The following is a 22166-nucleotide window of genomic DNA, read 5'->3' as shown; positions in this document are numbered from 1 at the left end:
TATAATATTTTCCATGGTCACGATCTTAGTTTAGCATGGGACATGCCAAGTAGCCCGAAACATCAAGTGCATTTGAGGCATGAGGTATTTGGAGTATTGGACACATTTCATCCTCTAAATGGAAGGATTAGCATTTACCAACAATATTATTGTTCATCAAGTGTGGTACATGAATATAAAGTCAACCTGATGTCGGTACGAAAGAAGTACAAAATAGAAAGCTGCATCCTCCAGGGACCATCAACGTGAAACCATAAAAGTTCATATACTTCCGTTTCAACCAAAGGGGTGGACCAACTAGACATTAAAACCCGTGTGGCGAAAAAGGAGAGATTTAAATCACATCAAACCTAATTAACCTTTTTCAACTCTAGCAATCAATATTCAATAATAATGCTTTGTAATAATGTAACACCCAATTCTCTCGTTTAAGCCTCTGGCCGTCCATGCCAAATTGTTCTGGCATCCAAGTGCTTAACTTAACTGCAGAAGGAGGAGAGCTGTGAGACCCGTCTCGTGAGTGTGTGGGTGGTGTTGATGATCACTCTCAGTTGGCAGGCACCGTGTGTGTCAATATTTTTCTGCGGGCCCCGCTGAAACCTCAAATCCGTCTCCCACCAGGGCCCCATGAACACATCACTTGGATTCACGCTGTCTTATCCGTTGCACCGCTATAAAACATCCACGTCACCCGGCAGAGCAGAGACACTTAACTCCGTCGTGAGATTATGGCGTGGGATTTCCACGCATCACTCACTACCGTGCCACATTAAAGGGGGTTGTAATGTATGCGTGTATGAGGAGTTTTTTCTCTTTGACACGCATGTGAGGATTAATTTTTTCTTCCGCTTTAAGTGAAAACATGAAGGTTTTACGATATGCTTTTTTTGTTTTTTTTTACTGCATGCATGTGCGCTCGTTATCGCAGACCGCACCTTGACAGAACCCGTGAAAGCTGTCAGAGGCCCATTTGAAAGCTGCGGGGATTGGAGCAGCAGCAACAGCGAGGAGGCGCAGACAAAACTCCCCGGTGTCAGTCTGTGAATCTGTATGCCGTAAAGACCTCTCCCCCACCTCGAGTCTGACAGCGCCATTCAGGAGGAGCCAACCCCCGCGGTGCAGAGGACAGACAAGGGCGGGAACCGGAGCGCGCGCCGCCACGAGCGCAGCCGGCTGACTCCCCGCAGAAATGCCAACGTGTCGGTCAGAAAACCAACGAGCTGACATGCATTCGCGACCTGGGGAAATTTAATTGCAGTGTGTCGTTGTCTTGCGCACGTTGTTTGGTGATTTGAGCGCGTTGACTATTGGACCCTCGGCTGAGCATTTTTAGATGACCTGCCATGAGGAGCGGTTGGCCCGTTGGTTACAGGGGTTACAGACCACCGCTACTAATCCTATCTCGCCTAAGGCTCTAAACTACATTTATTGAAGAGGAACAAGTTTCCCCATCGTCCGCTGTGCCGAAGTTTTCTGGACAAATCTCCAGCCCCTGCAGGGAACTGCTCTGGAACTGACCTTTAGCCAAGTGGCATACAATTAATAACGGTTTTGTGTGAATTTGTCTTTAAAGATTGGTTAACCTAACTTGCAAAAAGACATTTTGAAAACGATGCTCTGTCAAAGACAGCTAAAAGGGTGAGTGGCCTATACGGGGCAACGGGGACAGTCTCTGCGTCAATAGGATTATATTTGGATTATAGTGGGGGTGAAGGTAGAAATCTCAAGCAAGCTTCAAGTGGAAGCTCGCTCGTCCCCCAGGTCCACGAGGTTTGTCGGCCTAGTTCGCTATCATTAACAGCAACTGCGGGCTCATCGGGCATTAAGCTCTTGCAGATCCTACGTTGTACAAATGAGCGCTAGCACTAGCCCGGCCTCTTCACAGGTCCATTGTCGAAATATAAGCTGCATCGATACTGCTGGAGGTAAACAATGGCATCAAGTGTGTTTCACGTGCATGTGTGCATTTACCTGGACAGATATTGTCCTGAAGAGGGCAGCTCCTGTCTGTTTGGTTTGTCGTAACAATTCACCATGTTCTGAATGAGCGCCAGGTCCGGCCTCACCATGGATGCTGCAGTCACAGCACGGACGATTAGCTGCAGAGCGTCCCGGATGTAGAAGCTGATCGGCTTTCGGCCCACCTCCCCGTAGGCTAGCAGTCCGAGGGGACCTCCTAGCGTGTGGAGCGAATCCGGAGACAAGGGATATCCCATGATCCATTGCAGCGCTGGTAGTGATGGAGCGAGCCGCTGAGCTGCCCGCAAGACGGCGGAGAGGCACTCGGGGTCGGATCCCAGGAGGAGCACAGAGGAGACGGGAGAAGTGGAGCGTAGGAAACGGCTGGAGAGGATATTCAGAGCCTCCTCTTCCCTCTGCTCTTCCTTGTTCTCCTCCCTGCTCTCCCCTCTTCTGTCCCCGCCCCCGGAGACGAGGGTCAGGTTGATGATGTCCCACAAATGCCAGTTAGAACCGCTGTGTGTCTGCAGGTGAGACAGCAACCCGTCCCCACCTTCCTCCCACCCGGGGCAGATTACAGCGGCTCCCCCTAGATTGTTTTCGCCCCGGCTCCCTCGGTCACGGTCCCCCTCTCCGCCCTGCAGGACCGCCAGAAGCAGGCTGCCCAGGGTAGATGGAGGCACGCGGGCTGACATCTGCAGGTGGAATGGGTTCTATCAACGAGACAAAGAAGCAAGAAGAAAGAAAACCATGAGAGAGAGGTTTGAAAGTTAGGGTGTGTGTGTGTGTGTGTGTGTGTGTATAGAGGAAATGATTGAGGAGTAAACAGAAGGCAGAGAGAGGAAAGGGACAAGAACAAAACAGAGATTAATAGATAGAGCCAAAACCCGACACCTCCAGGCTACAGAACGTAAAATCACATTAAAAGCAGCTTTTATGAGCGCCCGAGTGCTGCAAAAACAAAACCACTGTTGCTGCGGTAATTCATCACCACACTGATCAAAAACAATCAGGGACATTCGTTCATTATCTCTCAGTCTGAAAGAGGAGAGCCACACTGATACAAACAAGGAGTCAATGATTCGCATCTGATCTGCAGCATCGCAGTTGACTTGGCAAGACAACAGTGGCATCCACAGTTCATCCAGAAGCGCGTGTTTCCAAACCCCACTGAAAACACTGGCTTGTTTCATACTGTTCCAAAATGGATAACACTGTTGTCCTTGAACGCAGCTCACAGATGGACCTTCCCCCTGCTTCCTTTGGGGCTTCCATCCATTTTTCATCCCATCAGAGCTCCAGGCAAGGTTGAGGGGGGGGGCTGCCTTTCTACAGAGAGCCCAAAGTTTAGCGTAACATGAATCAAGATTTGCACCAACCTCATTGAACTGAGATGATCGGTAGGCACGACACACAAAGCTCACGAAAAAGCATCGACGTCTTTATAACACAAGCAGAAGTGTGCACGCACGCACACACACATCAAAAGGAATGCTGAAACAACGCTTTATTAAATCTATGCATATACTGTAAATCCATGCAGTGTCTGTGGAGAAACATCTTGAATACACACTCACACACACTCTGTAGACGAGATATCTAAACCAACACCACGTGCATCCATTCAAATGGAAATATCCCACCCGGGAGTACAAAGTAAACGGAAGGACCCTCTGCTGAAAGTCCTTGAGTCCCCTGAGAGAGTAAAAAAATATATATTTGACTGAAGTCTGCAAAGACACGGCTGAATTAATGCAGCCTATGTATTTATGCCCCTGAGAGCGGCTGGGAGTGTGTTTGAAAGTAGGCCTCTCTGTTTGAACTCTGTGGGGGGCAGAAAGGCAGCGCTGGTGGTGGTTGTTGGTGCGACGGGAGCTGGTGGCGGCAACAAATAGAGATAGCGCCAAGGCGCCTGTTACAGGTGTGAGCCTTATTTAGAATACTGGTGCCACGGATGGGTCTGACATCCTGCATATTTTTGTCAAAATATCCCGAGAGCTCACAAAGTGACAGGAAAAAAAAATCTAAACAGAGCCTCAAGGCAGCTGAAGGAATTAGCATTTAAAACTATATCTGCCCCCAAGATCCATCGATGCAATCTATCCCAATGCGCGGCCAAATATCAAAGTACAGTTATGTTATGTTTCTGAATAAAGTATGCATAAAAACGTAGCCAGAAAAATTAGACAATGACGGGTGTAAACAGTAAATGGGTGTGAACCAGGTAAAAAAAAAGCAAATTCAGATCATGCTAATTGTAAGAATGATCATCTACTGTACACCCCAGGGTGGTGTCAGCTGTTTTCACCAGCCTCACTTCATTGTGTGACTTGCTCTCACCGTAACGGTGAACTTTTAAAGGGATTCTTTTACAATTGCATTTGCATTTGAAGCGTTTAGCAGCGTCTCTTATCCTGAGCGGCTCAACAATGAGCACAGCGGTTACATTGTGCAATGGAATTACTTCAAGAGTGGCGACGTGAGAACAATAATAAGCAGCATCATAGAAGTGTATTTGTACTAGCTGCTGTTAGAAGAGGAAGCAGGAGGGAGATGTGGGAGCCCTGATGTGATTCTGAATGGATAAGGTGATTTTTGTAAAGGCATGTGTTCCAGAACATAACAGACGGCACTCTTCTACTTTTGGGGGAGGAAGGACTTTGTCAGAATTTCTGTGTGCAATCAAACGTGAAAAGCATCAAAGTGGCCCCAATGAAAAAAACACAACTCCTGGAGTTATTGCCTATTACAACTGCAGCCCCTTTTTAACTGCATCTGATGTTTCGGAACAATTCATTTCAATGTATTACAGTAATAATGTTCCTTTAAATGAGGCCACTTCAGTGACGCAGCGCCAGGGATGCCAAGTGCTTTGGCAAAGGCAAAACACAAGTCAAACTTACCTGCCAATTCCAGGGGTGAAAACTGGTGTACTGTGTTTAGGCAACGGATAAACCTTCAACACGCTCCCATCAATACAGCCCATCATTTGATGGAGTTTATTTTCGTCTGAACACATGCTTAAAAAGGTGCAATGTGCAGGATTTGGTGCCATCTATGAGGATACAGATTGCAACCCTTGTGCTGAGCAATTTGGTGAACAACGGGATAACTCAAAAACAAGAAAGGCCCGATCTGGAGCCAGCGTCTTGTGTGTCATTCCTGGGCTTTGGTAGAAACACTTCAAATACAGCTAACCTATCCATTTCTAAAGGTACCAAAAATACAACAATTCTAAATGTCATGTGATAGCACACTTTATAATATTATATTACATTTCTGCAAATAGATCCTGCTGAATCCTGGACAATGTTCCTTTGACGTCTAAAGATGTTATATTATGGGGGAATACTTTGAGCGTGTTTTGGGATAGCTGCTCACTTCCTGAGCTTGTCACTGCTTCCTGAACTTGGTATAACCCAAAATGCAAACTGACAGTTAGCTACGGTTTATTTCCGTGCAGTGATTACTTTTACCTTTAACACACATACTCACACTTTACGTTATTCGTGCGGTCTGCCAGTCATTCTTCAAAACAGACTGAAATCCTTTCTAATCAAACAATGGCAAAATCCTACATGTAGCATCCTTAAGTATTTCAGTGTAAAAAGAACAATGAACTCCGTTGCCAGTCATCGCTCCAGCTTAATCCAGCATGTCTTTAAAAAGCATCAGTGTTTATCCCTGTGACACACTGGATACATTTGTGTGTAATGTATTCATATTTGTGTGCATACTTGGGGGAATGCTTTTCAGATCTTGAGGTCCACTGAGGCCGTCTGCATGAATTGTGTGTTTGTTATTAACATTCTGTGTGACATTCAATCTATAGTTCGGGGTCAGGACCAACTTTTCGGTAACAATTATTTTTAATTTAAAATCAAATTGGACATTTCTTAGCAGACCTTACAGAGTCCACTTACAGAGTCCAGTTTTGTTCTCTTGAGAAAGGCTAGCCCTATTCTTTTTTTTTTCTCACTTTTTAGGATGTCACAGTCTAGACGAGATAAAGGGCAGCCGGGCTGTCTGGAACTGGAAAGTATTACTATTGGCATTTTCCTATAACACAGAAGCGTGTCTCTTTCCAGTGTTCAGGGACTAGCTGGACACAAAGAGGCTGTCTACATCCAGTGTTACTGCTCAGGTCAAACCAGATCCAGCTTGTTCTTTTACACAGGTCTCGTTCAGGCTTGGTTAGGAATGTAACTGATGTTTTCTTCAAGACATTTTCAACCTGTAAAGACCTCCAGTATGCATCAGTGTGTGTGTGTGTGTGTATTTTTAGTTTGAATGCTCTTATCTTTTTTTCTCCTCTCAGGTAAAAGCTCTATCCGTAAGCACGGGTTTATAAAAGACTGAACTAAGGATGCGTGATAAGCACAGCTTAAAGGACTGTCAGCATTATTCCAGTATGAAATACAAAATCCATACCTCTCCTCACACATCTGCAAATTAGGAGCCTTGAACTGAACCTCTGCCTCTGCTAAACAAATCCTGAGTGCTGTTTGATGTTCTGGCCCCAAAGATTTTCACGTCTTCAAACATTCTGCGTGTGTGCATGTACGTACATGCACCGAAAGGCCCACTCACAAGACCACAAACAGGCACACATGCAGTAGGCATGCAACTACAGTGCAAAACCAACATGGTGCGCATACTCAAACACAAACCCGGAGGGATCCGTGAGCAATGTAGAGTAAGCAAACCGTCAGGAGTGCGTTGAATCAGAACAGGAGGGAGCGGCTCCCAGTTTCTAAGCTCATTCCTTATTTAGGCCTCCAGGAGAAATGCAGCAGCACTTGGAAGGCGTGCAACCAAATGAACTATGCCAAAAAAAAGAAGAAGAGGGCACGGTTTCAGAGCCTAAAAAGAAAGAGGTTGGATGTGTGTATGTGTTTGTTAATGTTTTGCAAGCTAAAGAGGCTAAAATATGAGCTGAGAAACGCCTCAGCTCCCGGGTAGGCATCTCCTGCACTTGACTCCCGGGCCCCAGTGGAGACAGCGAGGGCCCGCTCCGGAGTTGACATCAGACACTGTGCTGGGGACCTCGGCTCGAGCCTCCGAGTGGCCTGCGGGGCGTCCTATTCAGTCCAGAAACAAACGCTCGTGGTCAGGGCACCACTCCAAACAAGAACACTTCACTGAACACATTAATATTTCACCAGGTGAGTTGGCTGTGTTTTGGGAGGATGGAGGGCGAGATAAGAAGAGAAACAGATGGAGGGAGATGGCTAAGTGAATGGGAATATATGTTTGAGATGAAAGCCGGGAGAGAAATTGATAGGTGGTTTAATATCCGTATTGGTGGAGGGAGCTGAAAGGGGTCGGTTTGCATCTGAATGTAGCCGGGCGGAGCAACGGAGACGCCGATGGCATTCGGCTCGTTTCTCGTGGAAGTCGGAGAAAGATTTCCTCAGCGGGGTGCAAGTCGTGCCTTTCAAACACCTGAGATGAAAACTGAGCCGCTCGTAAACCTGAATGTCAGACTGAAATGTCACAACAGATGTGAGCTCGCATGCAATGCTCGCAATGATCTAAATCCAGCCGGAGCAATTGGATTTAACCTGCAGAGTGAAACTGGCTTCTGTCAAAAGGAGTCAAAAACATGCAAAACTGATCAGGAACAGAGAACCTGTTGAACGTGCACAGTCCAAAACAAACAGCTGTGATTTGCACAGTGAAGGAAAGCTTCAGTGAGCAGCGCTCTTCAGCTGACCAGACGGTGGCTAACCAAGCTGTTCGCCGCGCTGTGTAATTGTATGCAAATGGCATTGTTTAATTTTCTCCCCATTTCCTCACGTCTCCTGGCGCCATGTGTAATATGGGTGACTCTAATCTTACTCAGCCTCGCCGCCAGGACCGGAGCTAAGCTTTGTGGGAGAAAGAGGCTGCTGCCGTCAGACATATGTGCAGCAAAGACACAAAAAAAAAAAACACAGGGGCGGAAAATTACATTTATGTGCTCACACATGCACGGAGCTATGCCACACACTCACACATGCGGGCAAAACACAACTGTGGAGCAATCAGCCACTTAACACTGCAAATGGCTGTGGTTATCTAAGCATAACAGCATGTTGGCTCAGAGAAACAGAGTGATAAGTAGTAAGATACACGCCATTAGGCGCACACCACAGGACTGGCCACGGACTGGAAGAGGGGCTGACTCTCGTTTCACTGTTAACAGTTGATGGAGATGGAGCCGTGTCCCTCCCTTTGTCACCGCTATATTACAAATCCAAATACCTTGACTCGATCCAATTCCGCCCAATGTCTCCAATAGGGTGATCGAGTGGAAAAGTGAGCGGGAGATGATGGAGCTCGATGAAGCGGTGCACGTGGAATTATGTTTGATTACAGGGGAATCGCATTTTCTGGGTTAGGCTGCTCAGGGCGGTGAGAATTTGGCGACTGCCGGAGGTACGAGTGTGTGGAGTCCATTAAACATAAGGACCGTGTTAGTTTCCCTGGTGGTGTGGTGGGTCGGAGGGGGGGGGGGGGGGGGGGGTAGTTGTACAGTGACATCGTAAAAACACCATTGTACTCCTGAGCGATTGTGGGAAAAGCCATAAAAGAGCTGACGGGCGACGTCTCCCCCTTTCCCTCCAGGCCCTGAGTTTATGGGGAACCATTCCGAACGGGAGGAAAAAACCCAGGGAGAAAATAGGATTTGCTCATTTCGAACAACCGTAACGATGTGTTTGTGTAGTTGTGTGAGTACAAACGACCGTTTGTGGGCGCGTGCGTATCCAAAGTATTTGACCGCCTGTGAGTACGAGAGCGTCCTCAAGTGTGTGTGTGTGTGTGTGTGTGTGTGGTAATCTTGTGATTTACAAACCATCTGATGGAATATTGTTCTCAGCGTGGCTTCACATTAATTTGAATGATCAAGACGCAGAGCACACCGCCTGCAGCAATGCAAGCAACTACCGAACAGAAGGAACCACATAACGACGCACACACGCACACACACACACACACACACACACACACACACACACACACACACACACACACAATAGTGTGTGCACACATCTAAAAGACACACGCGACTGATCACATACTTAAACTAGCCAAACGCTTTGGGTTTTGTGCATTATGAGAAGGTATTTGTCCTACAATTTCATGTCAAAATCAAATGGCAACGGACGAACTGCAAAGTGCAAATCAAAGCTCGCTACTGTGCTCCTCCGTAGAGTAAATGAAGTCACCCGGTGCAGAGCGTTCACTTCCATTATCAGTTGACTTGTGATTTAATGAGCCTCCGCGGGCTTGCCAACGTCCCGATGTTATCAATAATAATCCGATGGAGGAAACAGCATGGGGATTGAATGTGCTGTTCTGGCCTGGTTAGTCAGGTCTCTAGTCAGCTGATGTTAGTGCTGAGTGCACTGCTAGCAGCGCTGAAGGCTGTCATCTCGGCTAGCTGCATCGGCACCTCTTTTGTCAGGAGCGCCTTTGATGCCCTTAGTTGCAGAGATACAGGCCCAAAGCAGGAATGTGCTGAATGGATTCATGTATCATCCCCCCCCCCCCAACAAACAGCCTCCGGCCCCCCCTCGCTATTTACGATCACAATAGCTTCCGTTATTTATTAAAGAGAGCGATTTTTATCCTAGCTCAATGGAATATGTTGTTTTCTCTGCCGGAGAGAATAATACTGGTCCTTTTGGTGCGGCCCTGTGTGTGATATGAGGCGGCGTACTGAATGTGATGGTGATCGATTCCTGTGTTGAACAGTACAGAGAGCTACAGCGGACGACTAATCTGAGTTATGATTGCCGCTGTAATCGCATTCTCTCCCCCCGACTCATCCATCCAGTCCAGAGTAGCACATACATGGCGTATTCGGATTATGTCGCACATTTGTCAAAGTGCGAAGGCGGCGCGACGGAGCGGCAGCGTGCGTCTGTTCCTTCTTGAACGCCTTCCGCTGGGTTTCCATCACCGCAATTTTATAGTTCATAACTCTCCCTCCCGTCCCGCGATCCAGTTTTATATTCCTCCCTCGCTCCTCCCAGCTGACCTGCTGGAGGTGGCGCTGGAGCATTTGCAGTAATCATGCCATCACGCCGAAAGGTAAAAAATAAGCTGTTTCGGGTGGCGCACAGGCCGTCTGGGTGGAAAATGGCCTCTTGCTGGGTTATAATTCGAGCAGCAGGCAGCTGCACCAATGAGACGGGCAACATTACTTAGTTACCGAGAGAATGATATCAACCGTTCCCTCAGTCGGGATGCAGAATGGCGTGGTGTCATTAGCGGGCATCCCGCGGGGAGCATAGAAACAGAAACAACTTCGGGGGGGATGCATTTGTTCACAACACACCCCAGCGGTAAAAGCACGCCATGCCAGTAATGAGGTGTCTAGAGCTTTTGGCCCTCGGTGCGTGTCTGAGTACGTGTGATATTCCTTAGTCTTAGAGTGTGTGTGCGTGTGTGTGTGTGATTTTGTGTTTTTGTGAGCGCGTCCCATCGGATGTGTGACCGCAAACAACTTCATAATGGAAGAGATCTCTTTGCTCCAATGGTGTTGAATACCGAATCTCAGAACAGACTTCCCAGGAGTAAAATAACACACCCAGAGAGATGGAAGTCATTTAGGGCCAGTGCGTTTGTGCAAGGAGTGTGCGTCGAGTCAAGTATGTGTGGGTGTGACAGGGGATATTTGGGTTTAAAGATGGATGGGCTCACGGTGAGTAAATGACCCGCCTTGATTTAGCTTGATATCAGCTGAGCTCTCCACCCAGACTCCTGATACCCACTTTCATCCATCTCTATAAGAAAGAGATGACGGAGAGATGGAGAGGCAGGCCGAGAGAGACTGAAGAGATGGAAATGCACAGCAGAGAGTGAACGATTTCACTTCAAGTGCAAGAGCGAGCAAAAAGGAGCTAATTAGAGACAAGGGAAAAAAATTTGGGGACAAGGGCGACAGAGACAGAAGAAGTGAACAAAAAGACTATTAGACTCCAATCTGAATCTGGGGTAATATGTATGACAAACGGCACACTGTCCACGGCAGAAGTGCCTCTCTAATATGGATGTGACTGCCAGTCGATCGGGGGCCATTTGGGGTGAGTTGATTTGGGGCAGAGATGAACGTGTTGTTTGGCCTCAGCCCAATTCTGGTGGGGATATGGGCCGAATATGTAGAAATGAAGAGTTTCATTCCAAAGTGGCGTAGTTAAAAAAAGAATGATGGCAGCCATCAACGTGAGGCACATTTCAGAATAGTGCTATCATGGACGTGAGTCATCTGAATACCTTTTAGCAAATTGTTTTGTATACGAGATGAATCTATGGCATTTTACAGGGGATGAAATGCTGCAGTAAAATGTCCTCGTGGTGTCCACCCAATCCCATGTCCTGTTGTCTGTTGCCTACCCACCATCAGGAGAATTGCGTTGTGATTTCTGGTTTGTTATCAGCATCAACTTTGGTTGTTGGTAAGAGCCTTGAGGAAATGGCTCAGAAAGTAATTTTAAGACATGATTAAAAGTTATGATTTATGTATTAGTGAAGGGAGCACAGGGACACAGTGCAGCCACGCTGCTTTCATCTATATCCAAGATGCCACAGAAGGAACCTTACATGGAAAATCACAGCTCATTAACCTGTGTTTTATTTTTGTTGGTTATAACAATGACCATTTGCCTTTGACAATCATAGCATAGCATCAGCCAGATGCTGCCTTGACCTGATGACTATCCCGTTGTTTCAGACTTCAGGTTTCTAATCCTGGTTAAACGTTCTGTAATAGAGATACTTGTTAACGTAAGTCTCTCTGGAACCTCTCTGTTTAGACAAAGGTGTACCCTTCCAAAAGTTATATTTCTAAGTCATTGCCTTAGCTAATACACCAGGAGATCATTAAGGTTGGCACCTGGCTACAGAACGTATATGAATTTAAACAATGTAATGTGAAAAAGCAAAATATGGGAAAACATCTTTGTTGTTCCAACTAATACGTTTAAAGAGAGGACAATTTGTAGATGCAGCTGCATTATAAATTTAAGATATGCAAAACACGTTATATTTAAATCTTTACTAATGACATAATGCATGCTCTTTCATAGCAACACACCAGTTGGTACACAGTCATACATTTACACCCAGTCCGCACAGTTCATCCTAATACTTTGAGAGCAGTAAGTGCCTTGCCTGAGGACAGTAAAGTGGACATTTATAAGAGTCAGGAAAGTGTAAATTCACAGCATCATATTGATTCCAACATTGACCTTGACTGCCAGCTGGGCTGTAAGCTAGTGGATTATGATTATGCATGCCTCACACACTATGTTTTTCATCACAGCCCAAACGGCAAAACATAAACAAAAGCAGCACAGCTGTCAAATGCAGATTTCAAAATGCGGTAAATGCCTTTCAGGAGAAAATGATTTGGTACAGTTTCCCTTCCTCTGGTAATAGTGAACATTCAGATTCCTGCAGGTTGCTTGATAATTCTTCCAAACAAAGGCAAGAGTGCGGTTTCTCAGGGTCAGATGTCTGTAGAATAGGGTTCATTGTATAAAACCTTGTGATGGTTTTAAAGGGGCAACTTTATACCTAATGTTGCTCTCGTGAAAAAGTCAACCAAATGCCAGATAATCAAATAACTAGAGTACAAAAGTACAAAAATTTCCATTTTTTGAAGTCTTTGTTTGCATTCATCCTCCTTCCTGTCAAGCGCAGAGCAGTGAATCCCCGCCTACTCATGTGCAGTTCTTTTCAGTAAGTCACACCGGATTTGTGCACCATCTAAATGCATAAATGGCAAATGTATCTGATGTGTTCAACAGGATAATACGCTGTTGCTTTACTCACTTAAGGAACCCATTAAATAAACAAGGATTTTTCTTCCAGGGCTTAAGTGGTGTACTTAACATACTCTTGGGGGATGATACCAACTTTAATTTAAAAACAAGTAGTGTTACAAGAACTTTGCACTTAACGTAACCCCTGAGCCCCTTTTCCTTGAATATACGCCATTAATCATTTTGATGACTCATCCTCTATGTAGAGGTCTAATTGTATGCAACCTCCCATCAGACATAACCTTTAAGCAGACCTAAAGGGTTGCATGCATGGGTTTTGACAGCAGCATAGTATGTGAAACTGCCTGTAAGTAAAAGCGTGTAAAATGTCTTCTTCAATACAACCCTGCTCATTGGCACTCGTGGATAAAGCCCACTATGGAGGCTCTTGGAAAAAATGAGCTGTGGACCTGTTTGGATCCACAGGTACACAGGGGAAGAGTCTCCACCGAAGGAAAGGCAGACAGTTGTGTAGGCTAATACCCCGAAACAAAATGCGTTTAAGTGACAGGACTTCTACAGAGGCCTCAAACCCGGTGCCCTGTGCTGTTTTCTAGTGGGGAAAAAAAACGTTTAATGCTTTTTTTTCTTTTAATTGAATGTCAGAAAAGGCCAAAGTACTCATAGTTCTATCTGGTTTGTTGCATTCTTTGGCAATTTATTCAGGCACACATGTCTACAGTATGTACAATGTAATTATGCTGTATTAGGGTAATCAATAAAAGGTACTAAAAACTGATTTTCACATTACGCCATCCTATTAAAAAGGGCCAGAAAGATTAAGTAGCTGCTTGTTTAGTGGTGCAAATTTATCATCAGTGAAATTGCAAAAAAAATAACTTTTTAATCTACAAATTGTTTCCTGGGGCATTGGAGACCCTGGAGGTTTTAGCCAATAAGCATATTTTGATATTACATTTTGTACAGTACAGTCCAGTTACCTTTCCAGTTTCTTTTTTACTGCGATGTGGTTTTGGAAGCTGTTGCGTTGGACGCACTGTCTAGAAAACACAAAATGTTCTGGCAGAATCTACATGAATGTAAGCCAACCCGAATTTAAGACCCCCATTAATTTACAAATGTAATCACAATACCATTGTTGGGCATTTGGCCGCTTCTCTTTGGGCTGTAAAGAAAATAAGTCTCTAATCTGGCTCACTGCTACCTCAGTGTCAGTATTAATTGTGCATCAAATAAATGGGGCATATCTCTGCACTAGGTCCTAATCACTTATCTGCCATTAGTGCTTCTAGCCAGGGGGTATAATTGGAGCAGTTCACAGTCGTGGAAAAATAACTTGGGGTTGGCATCAACAAAAGGCGCAAGGGTGGCGGCCCATTTATGGCGAAGCAACCACTGAGATCAAAATATAGGGATTAGATGGCAATTCTTCTGGTGCTGGATGTCGAACATACACATGCATGTTTGTGTGTGAATCAATGTGCCACGGTGTGTGTATGAAAAACCCACAGTTGAAGGATGTTTGTGTGGCTGTATGAACACTATTTGGAAGCGTGTGTGATTCTGCGCGGGCGTTTACACTGAAAGTCACATATCTAGAAACAAAGTCAGCCAGCGATAAGACCCAGACTCTCCTCAGAGCCAGACACCCGCCCCGGGGATCACTACAGCAAGAGAAAAGGGAAGTTATAACCCTACTGTAAAGGCCAGCTGAGGGTTTAACACGCTACAAAGTCACCTCCAATTTAGATTTATAAGAAAGATTGCATGCGTCAGATTTTCTTAAGTAGTGGGAGTTTTTGGAGCCAAACCTAATTTCCTTAGTTGGCAAACACCTCCTGTGTGATCTTTCAATTAGGAGGGAGCAGATGCGAGTATGATTTGTGTGTGTACGTGCGTGTGCTGTGCAAAGGTCAGCGGAGCTACTGTGGTATGTGCTGATGGTTGACCCCATTATGTTCGGACTGAATGAAAGCAATATTCACTGATCTGTGTCTGTAACAACCCACAATTCCCCTCTCACACACTCCCTGTGCAGCTGCATTTTACAGTCTCTATTAATATGAAGAGCTGCATTGCAAACATTGATTGATGTTGATTGAAACATGTAAAGGGCATCAAAGAGCAATAACAGCTGGCTTGTGAGCCAGACACACACACACACACACACACACACATTTTCTCCACTATATACAGTGCGTCAGCTTGTGTGCATTCCATTCAACTCCGTGTGCCCGAGAGCAACACATCATTTACAAGATATCAGAGATAATCATGTCGGGATTAATGATCTCATTTTGATTAATGCTTAATGTTGAATTAACTCAACTTTAGCTCTTGCACTTGTCAGAGGTTCCCCTGCATAGCAAAGAGGCTTCCCGCTCAGCGTCTCAGGTACAGCTAAGGCCTGAGTGTGCATGCGGGTGAGGATGTGGGACAGATGAATATCCTATTAATCTCCGGGGATGATATTTGGGGCGATGAATAATTAATATTACCCACATAACATGAAGAATAGCAAAATAAAAAATAGCAAAGTGCAGAATGTGTGAGTGAGAGCAGGTTTCACACCGAGCACTGAGTGAGTGTGTGTGTGTGTGTGTGTGTGTGTGAGTGCGTGCGTGCGTGTGTGTGTGTGTGTGTGCAGTCTTCTTCTTCAAAACATGCCCTTTCTCCCCATATTGCACATGCGGGTGTGCGGCAAGCACCGAAACGTCTAATGTGAAGCGTATGAAACAAAAGTGTGAGCACCTCCGAGTGTGCAACTCCACACGCACAGAGCAGGGGAGCTTACGCCAACCCTGTGTGTAGTATGCATGAGCATGCGTGAGTGCATATTATTTCGGCGATTATACGCTCCGCTTTCTATCTTCGACATTTCTTTGAAGCTTAGGTTGGTGTACAAGACAAAGTAACCATGAAATTGACACCCAATCCGGTTGGCCGGTCGGCATCCACATCCAGACGCAGCTCTTAAACAGTCCTAGGCAAAGAATAAGAGCCTTTCTAGTAATAATTTATCAATAAAAATGCTCTGAATTTAAATGTTACTAAATTTCGCAGCCAGGAAATGAAAGCCAACAGTGTCTTACATTGCTTCCCCCCCCCAACCCCTTCTCCCAGCTGGCATACCCTGCGCCTGTCTGATAACATAAATTCACGCAAATGTGAAATCCTCCCAGTGTCTGATGTGTGCATCTCTCACTCAATTCCCATCCATCCCCTTCCTTCTTCTTCTTCCTTCACCCCTCCTGACATTCTTTACGGCGGCTGCTCCAAGCGACGATGTGCTTCGTGCCATCGGGGGGGGGGTTGTGTGTGTGTGTGTATGCGGCTGTGAGGGAAGAAATCAATGTCTCTGTAGGTGTGTTCATGTTTAGGAAAGACCAAAAGAGGAGGGAGCGGCATTGGCAGATACACATGCGTCTCAGAGGTAAGTGGGAGCTTTGAAGGGGTGTGTAGCATTTGGGAGTACTTTTAATATCAGATTTGGCTTCTGAAAGATGGGAGTAGGAAAAAAAAAATAAGAGTCTTGATCTTTTGAAAGTTTGCCATGAGATGAAATGACATTTACGGATCAGAACTTCACACGTCTTCCATTCTTGAAGATCAGGCAGTCTGTCCTTTCCGCGGGACCAATGCTGCACTTAAGCTGGACCCCTGAGCTTGGAAAAAAACACCAAAACACAAGCAGATGGAAATGATGCACTAGAGCAGAAGTAATTTTGTTCCCGCGAAGTAGAAACTTGTTTACTTTTTGGTTTATTTTCCTTTTTTCCTGTAAGTTATTTTCAGGGAATATCAACCAGCCAAGGACATTCAGAGTTTACCACTTTCACACCAGTCCTCTTCCATCTACTACTTTGCTTTGTAAGACCCTTATAGAGCACCCTCCCACAGCTCCCAGCAGCAACCATGACATCCAAACCTGCTTCCCTGACATTTTGGATATGCAACCACTTCTTTAGAGAAGCATGGGCAAATTGAACCACATAGGGGTTTAATGGCACTAGGACTGATACAGGACCTTTCTCACAGGGTAAGAAAGGTTTGGAATGAAATACGAGAACACCACCACTTCGGTTTGGGCCAAAATATTGGAGTGATGGGAGAGCTTAATCCAGCATTTTCAGCTTGAGAGGAGAGGTGCTCGTTACAGACTGTGTGTGTTATTCTACACATGAGAATCAAGAACTCAAAAGAGGAAAAGCATTACAGATAAACGGCCTTTCAAAAGCTACTCCACTGGCTGAGCGGATGCCATTTTGGACATACTGATCAAGACGTGTCTTCTCCCCCTTTTGATTTTGCACTATAACTCAGTGAGTCCGCTACAATCAGAGGCACATTTTGGCCGGCTGTTGTGTTGCCCCGGATCTCAAGAGCGTTTAAGCAAACCAAGGTGTGGTTTTATGCTAGGCCTACTAGTCTCGGTCATATTTTCTGGTTCATACATTTTAAAATCTCATACGTTTAATTTGATTTTAGTACGCACTCTTTGATTGCTGTTTGACTATTTGCTTCACTCCAGACTGAAAGGTATATTCTCTGTGCTACACCCCCACCAGCAGCTCCGTACCTGTGGTGCTTTGAGCCAAGTGGTAAAATCAGCAGGTGTAATGGGTCTATAATGTGTCCACGGTGTCTACGGCTAACATTTGCAAATGATTACAGCTGAGGCTGAATGGAATGTAATTAGTATTTGGCAGCAAACCAAACTTGGGCAAATTAAACATGTTATGTCCGTTTGTTAGTATCAAATTTCATTGCAATAAATCCAATAGTGAGACGTTTCACTCAAAAACACTAGTGTCAACCTCGTGTCCGTGGTACAGCGAGTGTCAAGGGATCACCAAAGTACGTAAATGGGATTCATCTTCTGAGGAACATGAATGTTTGTACACATTTGTAATGGCAATTGATCCAATATTGATGGAGATATTTCAGCCCGGCTCAAAGCAGCCATGGGGAGAGCGACAAAATGTTACACACCATTGGTGCCAAAACACAACTGCAGACAACGATGATTCATCAATCTTCTCAACAATGCTGGAGAATGTCTAGGTGAACTTCTGGTCCGGTCCGGTTATACACGCCCGCAGCAGGGTCTCATGCATGGAAAGGAGAAACATTAAAAGGGGAACAAAAAGGAAAACACGCACACAGCCAAGTGGTGATTTCATTTGCCTTCCTGTCATAACGCGGCTAAATAACTCCGGTCACGGTATTACGAGCGCTGGGCTCGCCCGGCACTCAAAGGCAATCCCATACAGGTGGGAAATGAGGAAAAGAGAGGGAAGGAAAGTGATAAGAGGGAGAGGAGGAGAACGAGGGAGAGAGTGAGGGAAACAAACATGGAAAGTATGGGGAGACTGATATACCAAGAAGCAGAGGAGGGTAAAGGAAGAAAAAAAAAGACACGGAGGAAATATGTACAAGCACAAGAGAGAGGACAAGTCTTAATGAGAAAAAAGAAGGATGGAAATGGAACAGGATTGGCTGAAGGAGCAGGAGGCGTGTGCTCTTTGATGAGCCACACATACACAAACATGCACATACACACTGCATCACGGCGAGGTGGAAACACACACTCGTATAACTGTCCTATACTGAAACACACACAAGTGACAGTTGACTTTTTAAAGAGATGTCTCTGGGCAAGGTTACATCCTCAGCAAGTTTACACTGTTTGTGTGAGTGTGTCTCTCTCTGACACACACACACACACACACACCTACCCCTGAGATGGAGAGAGAGAGAGATACTCGTAGTGATTGTAATCTGCTCCATATTGCACAAGTGTTTGACAAACTGTAGTGGGGGAATATATAGACTGCGTGTGTGTGTGTGTGTGTGTGTGTGTGTGTGTGTGTGTCAGAGAGAGTGGTAGAAAGGGAGAGGGGGGAAACAAAAGAAAAAGGTGTGGGAGGGGATACAGAGAGAGAAAGAAAGAAAGAGTGAGAGGTCAGAGAGACAGTGCAGAGTGAGACAATGGCCCGGAGGAAAAAACAAAGGGGGAAATCATTTTTGCGTTGGAGCAGAGCCATGACAACAACAGGACGTTGTTTGCTCATAAATGACAACATAAGAGAGTGACAATTGTTCAAATCCGTGCACATAATGAACATTGAAGGCATTATACTTAAAATGTATTCCAGCCTCCCAGCCAGGATGAGAGTGCACGATCTGAGCATATTTAGGCTTCAAGGACACTTTGATTGAAGTCATAAAAATGAAAGATGACTCGTTGGAACGGAGTCACTGCGGAATCTCTCCCTCAACTTCTCATCTCCTCCCTCCACCCCCCTCTCCCTCCTCCTCTTTCCCCTGCGGACACTTTATCCTGCAAAAACAGGGCAGTTTCATTCTTAACCCACAGAGGTAGAGGCTGTGGTTATTTTAAAAGTTCTCACGATGGGATATCAGTAAAGCAGATAACAGTAGAAAAGGGATGTTGCACAAAAAAATATACCCTGTTGGTTTGGAGTGTTTGCAAAAATATTAGGGAGGCGGCTGAGGAAGAGAGATGGTTTCTGTCCGGAATAAAAGGCCGAGAGAAAAAAAAAGCAGTAAGTGGAGAGTGTAAGAGGACGAGAGAATGAAAGCTTTATCTGATCTACTTCAGCTATCGATACGGTATATACCCACTAATGCAAATACATCTCTACTTCGCTGATAATATGGAAGCTGTAACAACATTTTGTGTTTCAGTGTGTTTTTGTGTGCCAGGCTCCATGTGTGTGTGTGTGTGTGTGTGTGTGTGTGCAGGAAAGTGCTCTACCAAGAACGGCACCAGTCTCTCTCTCTGTCTCTCTCCCTCTAGCCATTAATCCACACACTGCTCCCCCTCATCCCTCACTCTCCATCTCCCTGCAGACATCTCACTCCTGCCCCCCCCCCCCCCCCCCCCCTCCCCTCTCTTCTCCCGCCTCATCTCCCCTTCCCCCCTTCTGTCGCTGTCTTTTGTCTTTTCACGGCCACCCCAAATGGCTTCAGATCAATCAAAGGCACTCAACGGAGTTTGTTAGCCAGCCACTGTTGTGAGAGAACGAAGCTGAGCACCCAGGGGTCCGCCGCCCCTCATAATTAAATAGCCAGAGGGCTGAATGCTTTCCTCACCGAGGACCTCGTGCACTACGCGCAGACAATCTGCCTCGGAGTCATTTGTGCCCCTGCAGAACTAATCACTTAGGCCTGTGCAGTCTCAGGCATGCTACGGAGAGACAACCAGCAATATTGTTGGGTTTTGGAAAATATCCACCGTTGATAAATGCCTGTGCAGAAGCAGCCGACGCTGATTTGAAAGCAGGGTTAACCCACCGGTTGCCTGGAGAATGAAGGCAGGTATGCTGATGAAATCAGCAGTCGATGGGACGGACAGCTCCTGGCCCGGGAGCTGTCAATCACAGACTGATTTACGCAAAGCAGGAAAATAAGTTGCGTGTGCCGCGATCAATATTTCATCCTTTAAGTGCCAGCGAGGAATTACAACTGACCAGGACTCCTTGTAGTGTACATTTTGACTTGTACAGTACACTCAACCAGACCAGGTCCCCAATGCAGACCTCAATTGGATTACCAATCGCAAATGCTTTGCTCTATGGCAGCGGTTCCCAAACTTTTTTTCCTGCGCACCCCCTTCCATGTCCCGACCGGGTTGGCGCACCCCCAATTCACACTTTAAAAAAAACGCAACAAAACGTTGTTTTATCGTCATATAAAGACTCATGTTTAAACATGCGCAAATAACCAGAACACACATGACAATACCAACATCAACACAGGCTCAGTAACAAAAAGCACGGTTAGTGCAAAAGTCGCTCAGCCTGCAGAGAGAGAGAGAGAGAGAGTGAGAGAGAGAGAGCGCGAGAGAGAGCGAGTGAGAGCGAGAGCGAGAGGTACGTACGTACAGCCAGGATGTCTTTAGACATGGCATCAATGCGCCGTCCAACTTTTTTGCCTCTTTCTCTCCAATCATACACTCCACCATTTCTTTTGCCGCTGGCAAACACACGTCTTCGGCAATTGTGTGCGGCAGCCCCTTTCTCCCTGCTGTGTAACTGAGCGGATATGAAGCCCGTAATGCGTCTTTCGTAGACCCAATGCATGAATTAAACTGCAACGGCTTTTCTGCAACTCCTCCAATTTTGCTTTAAAAAAATGTAAGGGACCGCCATTACATTTTTCCTCTCGCGCACCCCCTGGTCGCAGCTCGCGCACCCCCAGGGGTGCGCGCACCACACTTTGGGAATCCCTGCTCTATGGAATAGGCTTTAACCGGCGTTAGAGTTAGAAATAAGTTAAAGTTTCAACTAAAATACTATGTCAATTGTGACGAACCCACAGAGAATTGTTGTCGGCAGTCTACCTGAGCTCTACAGAGCAGTTCAAGGACAGGTCGGATAAAGGTCTTGCGCTACTTGTCCAGCATCTGAAGAGACACATATTTGTCACAGCATCTGGGGGTAAGCGAAGACAGAACATGGGGAGAGTGAACAATTCACTTCCCAAGACCCAAGATGAACGCAGACGTCTCTCAGGGTTGGCCGGATTAATCGATGTAGCCATAACAACTAGAAATTTACATGACATTAAAAAACAACTCAGTTTTTGCCAGATGTGACAAAAGATGTGCTATGCTGCGTGCTTGAAATAATTCCCCAACTTCAACCTTTTGCACAACAGATGGAAGACACGACTGGAATGCACACGATGCTTACACACACACACACACACACAGCCCCCACTAAGCATTTACATCCAACATTGTGACAAAGGGCACACATGCCCATAAACAGTACCGTTGGCAGAGCGCTGTGCCGCTGCTGGGAAAAGCCTTGGCTGTCGACCCTGAGCTCGGCTCTGCTGCGGTCACGATGGCCTGATTGAAAGCGACAAAGAATGAAACGGCGAGAACTGGAGCGATCCGAGTGGACACGTCCTGGTTTATCAGACATGCTTTAAAGCTGACAAGGCCACCATTTTGAAAATTAGCGCCATTAAAGTCTGGGAGCGACCGCTTTGCTGAGTCATGAGCTTCTGCCAAAAAAGAAACCATAATTGGACAACCATGTACACTGGTGGGTGTCCCTAGTCTCTTATTTGACGTACATGTGAAACCCAACTGGTAATTAAAATGTAACAATAGTTCAAAGCATGAAATAAAACTTGAATGCTTTATTTCTTTCCATTTTTTCAGCGCCAGCTGGAGAATTGAAATGATTATTCAACATTTAAGCCACGTCGCTCAGAGTAATAAATGCTTAATGCTGAATGTAACCTTGGCGCAACAACACGGTTTCATAGTTATTTAGTACAGGGCCGTAAAGCATCATCAGGTCAGCGGCGACGGTACAACATCAATCAGTGATCAAGATAACAGCCTTGATTGTTAAAATGAAATCTGTGCAGCGAGGAGTGGCGCAGTAGTAG

The 22166-nt window shown here is 45.7% G+C and overlaps 1 protein-coding gene across 3 annotated transcripts in view; it reads right to left on the bottom strand.

Moving 5' to 3' along the window:
* LOC119227235 (glutamate receptor ionotropic, NMDA 3B-like) overlaps window positions 1–22166 on the bottom strand; it is an 84625-nt gene that overhangs the window by 24423 nt on the left and 38036 nt on the right. For all 3 annotated transcript variants that reach the window (XM_062557260.1, XM_037485833.2, XM_037485834.2), the window contains exon 2: window positions 1972–2672. In XM_062557260.1, coding sequence (XP_062413244.1) covers window positions 1972–2654 — 683 coding nt within the window. In that variant the 5' untranslated portion in view covers window positions 2655–2672. The remainder of the gene's footprint in view (window positions 1–1971; window positions 2673–22166) is intronic.

The sequence above is a fragment of the Pungitius pungitius genome, chromosome 14, assembly GCF_949316345.1.
Source record: "Pungitius pungitius chromosome 14, fPunPun2.1, whole genome shotgun sequence".
NCBI classification, from domain to species: Eukaryota; Metazoa; Chordata; class Actinopteri; order Perciformes; family Gasterosteidae; genus Pungitius; species Pungitius pungitius.
This window is presented reverse-complemented; position numbering and strand designations above follow the sequence as displayed.